At 38.6% G+C, this 6,000-nt stretch overlaps 1 protein-coding gene across 2 annotated transcripts in view; it reads right to left on the bottom strand.

The window, feature by feature from the left end:
• Positions 1-2,709: 2,709 nt before the first annotated feature.
• Positions 2,710-6,000, bottom strand: part of LOC121975025 — a 46,649-nt gene continuing 43,358 nt past the window's right edge. Inside the window, exons 4-6 of one of the 2 annotated variants that reach the window (XM_042526376.1) lie at positions 3,621-3,793; positions 3,423-3,519; positions 2,710-3,080 (exon numbers count right to left, since the gene is read on the bottom strand). In XM_042526376.1, the coding sequence (XP_042382310.1) occupies positions 2,967-3,080; positions 3,423-3,519; positions 3,621-3,793 (384 nt within the window). In that variant the 3' untranslated portion in view covers positions 2,710-2,966. Of the gene's footprint in view, positions 3,081-3,422; positions 3,520-3,620; positions 3,794-6,000 lie in introns of those variants that run through there. The other variant, XR_006110192.1, reaches the window with a different exon arrangement.

Raw genomic sequence — 6,000 nt, 5'->3', positions numbered from 1 at the left:
CTTACATGCTTATAAGGGTAGTGACACAACCATGTTATATATTATGTTCAGGACCTAGGGTTTATTTGATACCCTATCTGATCTGTGTACCTTTGATTTGATTCATTGTCCTGTGGTACACATTTTATATTTATATATATGGTTATAGCTATGCTGTTCAGGATATTGCCATATTTAGTGTCATGCATCATCTCGCATGATTGCATGCTATGCGATAGTCTGCTCCATTATTGTTGAGCACATTGCCAGTTACATGTATCTGTACACACCACCACTCATGGGTTAGTGGTATATCAGACAGGTGTGTGGCGGTTCTGTTGTTTGGCTCCGTTGGTCTGGTGACTCAGCGTGTAGCCGGCAGACAGTTCTGCTCTGTTTGGCTCCATTGGTTTAGTATAGCAACGTGGTAGCCGGCAGGCGGTTGGACTTTGTTTGGCTCCGTTGGTCCGCTCATGAGCCGGCAGAGATTCCTCCCCATCATCGTGTACCGGGAGATGAGAGCATTAAGCTCCCCCATTTATGATTTGGGTTAGGAGGATAGGTGTACTCCGACAGCATCCCGTTCACTCGGTCACTCATCAGGGGCAGTGATGGCAGAGTGCACGGTTGTCACAACCCTACCCACTCGGTCTCACCATTGTGTGTGAGATGGCTGACTGGCGTCAGGGGTGACCATGACATTGGCATCATATGCATGATGCATTTATTGCTTGTGTTTGCTGCATTTACTTGCTGCATTTATATGGATGCATATGATTGACATGCATACAGGATTTTGATACTTCTTGGTCTGACGACTCTGTGATATTTATACCTTAGTCCTGGTTAGTACAGTTTTCTCCTATTTTATTCAGTTGCATTTATCCTTCTTGTATCAGGAGACTGTACGCATGATTAGTGCTGGTTGTTATTTTCTTTATTATGCATATCAGTTGATACCCGCTGAGTGTGAACTCACCCTCTCCTCCGTTGTTATTTTTCAGGTCGATGCTGTCCGGAGAATTCCAGACGCTAGTCCCCTGCAGTCCACGAGGACGTGTTGATCTTTTGGTTTTTATTGTTTGGACTATGTTTAGACTTGTGCTGTTTTGATACATCTGTACTTGTATCAGTTTACTATATGAATATTGTCGATGACTTTCATTCGGGTTTGTTTTTACTGCATGCCTGTCTAGACGGCAGAAGATGTGAGTGGATTTATTCCGTCGGATTTGTGCTTTATGGGTGTAGTGGAGTAGGAAATATGTTTTGAGCTTTATGGGTGTAGTTGAGTAGGGTTGTTTTTTATTCTTCTTATTACTATTCTAGTTTGTCAACTATTATACTGCATGGATGACTCTGTGTTATATTTTTATTACTGTTATTGTTCCGACCGTATTGGCCGAGGTATATGTGACCCAGAGGGCATTGTAGAAAGTTTCAGATTGTCACTCGTACAGGGGAGGTGCTGCCGAAATTTCTTCGGACAAGGACTTTCCCGGAGCGTGACAAACGTAAAGGCCAAGGAGAAGAGCGACATATTTTACTTTGGTTGGGGATGTCCTCAACAAAAGAGCCATCTCCCATCCGTTAATGCCGGGTTTATATAATAAGGAAGATCATTATGAAAGTCATGTAAGAAGGAGAACCTAGCTTAAAAAGTGCTGCTAACATGTACTTCTAGCCAACCCTAGAACAAGATGTAGCTTCAATGGTCACTGTCTACATCAGTTGCCAAAAAAATCACTCACTCCCATGACAACTTGCCGAATTCCTAAAAACCCGACGTACTCATACACCCCTTTGACAAGTGGAGACTTGACATAGTGGATCCCTTTTTAGTGGGACTCTCACAAAAGAAGTTCCTTCTCATGGCCATTGACAAAAATATCATTTGTAGATTCAAAGTGTCAAGATAGGTAGTGTCTAATAACTGCCGACAATTCAAAAGTAATTTATATCATTTCAATCAAATCATAGTTCACATGTATAAATTATATTGCTCCAAAGATAACCGAATAACCGTGCATTTTAACAAATCTGATAGTTCACTTGTATAAATTATATTGCTCCAAAGATAACCGAATAACCGTGCATTTTAACAAATCTCGGCTACGATGTGTTATAAAAGATTTTTTCCTCTAATGAATAATAAACCTGAGAATATTATTTATTATAATGGGTTTCCACACGTACTTCCCAATTTATCATATAACCGATGAAAAATTTATGTGAAACCGAACTAGTCACACCAAGATACGTACATTGCGCCAATTAAAAATAAATAAATAACTTGTATAAATTATATTATTAATTTTACTATTGGTATCATAGAAATGAGTAAATATAGATTACACAATAATATTCATGATATAGCAACACTGTATTTGAAAAAGATAATTTGATAGGATAACTTGGACCGCAGACACATTCTGCTCAGATCCAAGCTAGGAGCCACCTAAATGAACACATGCTTAATATACCACACTTTAGACTTGCATGTTGTTACTATCCAAGTCCCTCACAATTACCAACATACAATAAACAAATAAAAAAAAAACAGCATAATCGCGTAAGCACGTAGATTCAAATTTTTGGAAGACAATCAATTCAGAACATGTTTGTCATTTTCCTTTCCGTGGCATAGAAAGGAGAACTATCAATTCCGTTAAGCAAAATGCATGATAGTGAGTGCTGCAAAACCACAAAGCAACCCTGCTATGGTAGGCGCACATAAATATATGTAAAATTTAAGAATCCAAATCTTCTTTTTCACATGGGGGAGGAGAGTGGTTGACCTTTAGTACTTGTAAATTGCAAATCGGACATAATTGAACCAAATTCTTCCTAACATGACTTGCATGCACAAACCAATAACCAACCAATTTTATCACTTACAAATTCAAGAAATCTTCTCTTGCAGTTTTTTTTTTGTTTTTTCACTGTGTGGCTAAGTGAACAAAGTATGACCAGACTGATGTTCTAGACTACAACGGCCCATCAGTGTCATCCCCCATCATGGACAGGGAGAATGCGGCTATCACAACATTGAAGGTAGGCGAACCCAACTTATCAATGTGCTTCATTTCGTATTCACCCTCCTGAACCAACGTTAAATCTTAGAAGGGAGAAAAAAAATTCTGTGATATTATTTAGAGAAAATTCTTAAAATAAAAAACAAAAAAATCTGCAGTGATGACTAAAAAGAAAATAAGTAAAAAATTTAGAGTCACATATCAATATTTGTTAGTTGAACCAAAAGTCAGATTTGTATCCGATTGAAAAACATTTTCTAGATACATTGATCTTGTAGATTGTGAACAAAAGCATCATAAAAATATCAAGGTGTTATAGACATAGACTGGTCTTATCTCATTGCATCTTTTTTAGTGATTTATTTACTCCGATATATATTTATTTTTAAATGAATTGTAATAGCTTACCATTCTCCCAGTTGGGGTGCTTAGTGGACAAGCAGAGGAATACTCAAATCCAGTTCGAGGAAGTATGACAGGTTGCTCACCAATTACACCAACTCCCCTGAATAAAGAGACAAGGAATAATTCAAGTGATTCTAGAATGAAATAATAATAATAATAATAATAACTGTCAAAATTTAAAAATAGAAGAATTAAACTGACCAAAAATTCTCAGTTCGGCCGTTAGCATCAGTAATGATCCAATGCCTTCTTAGAAGTTGAACAGGGTACTGAGAATTATTGGTAATTCGTATTCTATAGGCAAAAAAGAATTGCCCTTTAGATGGATGGCTTCGGCTCTCAATATACAGACTCCTGACTTGTACTCGTATACCCTGTAAAAGTTATTTAATACAACATTTCTTAGACACATGTAAACAACCATAAAACACAGAAAAAAAATGTCACTATAGATACTCCATACTTTCAATTAAAAATATAATGCATTGAAATTATCTAAGGCCATTAATACATGAAGGATGATTGCTTCATAAACAGTCTCCACGGGTTGACGCAGTTGGTTCATCCAAGGGTGTTTCTACCAATAGAACTGGGTTGATTCTCAGCGGGTGTGGAATGTCCCGTTGGTTGCCTCAACACCTCCTTACATGCGATGTTGTTGCTGGACGAAGCCCCCTGATTTACCTCCTTTCCAGATAGTGGGGGCCGCCCTGGAGAGGCCGCCGAGGTGACAGTTTCACCTTTTGTTGAAAATGATTGCTTCATAAATAGCCCCCGTAGTTGGTACCTGCATAGGTGGTTGCTCCAACAGGTCTGAGGTCAATTTTCAACAGATAAAAAATGCCTCACTAGGTGCCGACCTACCTCATGCAAAGAGCCGCTATGATAGGACAAATGTGTAGGATCGTTGAACTAAAGGGAGGGTGAATAGCGCTCGTGATTTTCATGTTCGTTTGAAAACGTCCGAGTAAAACGCAGCGGAATAAGAAAGACAAGACAGAAAGAAAGCAATTGCGAACACCAAGAGTTACTTGGTTCGGAGCCTGTGGCAACTCCTACTCCAAGGTCCGCACGTGAGAGTGCTTTCGATGTGCAATCCACTAATCAATCGAAAGTTACAAAGAGATTTACAATTGTAGTACAAGTAACTTTTAAATAAAATAATACTAATGACTTGAAGAAATAAATCTTCAGTGTAGTCATCGTCGGAGTAGCTTTTGGGCGTCGAGAGGCTTTATCAGAGCAGCGCGCAAGTGCAGAAGTCGCTCTGAATGTTGTTGTTTAGCCCCTGGTCGAATGCTACTTATATAGGCTGTTCCGGGCGCCTAGACCACGTGTCTCGGCCAATCGACGCGCTCCACGTAGTCTTATGGATGATTTTTCGAGTCCGGGTGCTTGGACAAAGTTTGGGCACCCGGACCGCCTGCCCGCTCGCCCTGGGCGAGGCTTGTCCGAGTGCTCGGACCAACTTTTTCAACCTCCCTTTTTTATGCAAAACAAAGTTAGTACAGACAATAAACAATATATATAATATAAATTTGACAGCCTCTAACTATCCGGTTCTGACTTTGAGTTTCGTTGAAACTCTAAATCGAACCGACGCTTACTGTTCCCTCTTCAGGGGAACGCGTCCTCACCTACTCCTGTAGAGTTTACCTTTTGCCACATCGGTCCTCCACGACCGTCTGGACTTTTGCTCAGCATCCGAGACTTCAGGTCTTCATATTGAACGTCCACTCCATGGCCTATTCAGACTTCCACCTGGTCCGCGACCACCAGGATTTTCACCTAGAGTCCCCGACTCTAGGATTTTGCTCAAAGTGCTCGACTCGCCAAGACTTCTCCTTGCCTAACCGCAGCTAAGACTTTCCACCACCTAGGGTTACTTTCCCCTAGGATTTTTCACCTGCCTATAATTCACTAGGACTTTTACCTAAGAATACTTGGGACTTTCCTGCAAGCTCATTCAACCTTGTTAGACAACAAGTAACCTTAACTTTGCACCCTTTGCCATAATCAAAACTTAGGTTTGATCATCTGCTCCCTGCACCAATTATGACAATCTGGTTCAAAGTTAAGTATAATATAACAATAATGTAAAAAACTTAAGCATCAGCATAAATGAAACAATTAAAAGAACTTATGCATAAGTAAAATAATTTGACAAAAAAATCTCTCTTATGCTCCCTCTTAATCAAAAGTTATATGTTTAACTTAACAAAGTTATATGTTTAACTTAACTTTAACCTTTCTCTCCCCCTTTGACATACATCAAAAAGATACTAAGTGAGAGAGAAAAATTGATTTGTAAAGATAGTTAAAAAAATACTAACCCCTAAAACAAATTTTAATTTGAAACTACCTTTAAATTTATCACGGTAAACACTTAGCTTAAAAAGAATTTAAAATACTTAACTTTTGAAAGGTTTTCTTAAAAAAAAATTTAACTAAATACTTAGCTTTAGAAAGATTTTTTTAAAAAAAAAATTAGCTAAGCACTTAGGGTGCGTTTGGTTTGTTTACATTTTCATTTCATTTTTCAGAAAATCGTATTTTCTTGTTTTTCAGAAAATGACTTTTC

Source organism: Zingiber officinale, chromosome 4B (genome assembly GCF_018446385.1).
Source record: "Zingiber officinale cultivar Zhangliang chromosome 4B, Zo_v1.1, whole genome shotgun sequence".
Classification (NCBI taxonomy): domain Eukaryota; kingdom Viridiplantae; phylum Streptophyta; class Magnoliopsida; order Zingiberales; family Zingiberaceae; genus Zingiber; species Zingiber officinale.
The sequence above is the reverse complement of the archived record's forward strand: the minus strand, read 5'-3'. Positions and strand labels throughout refer to the sequence as shown.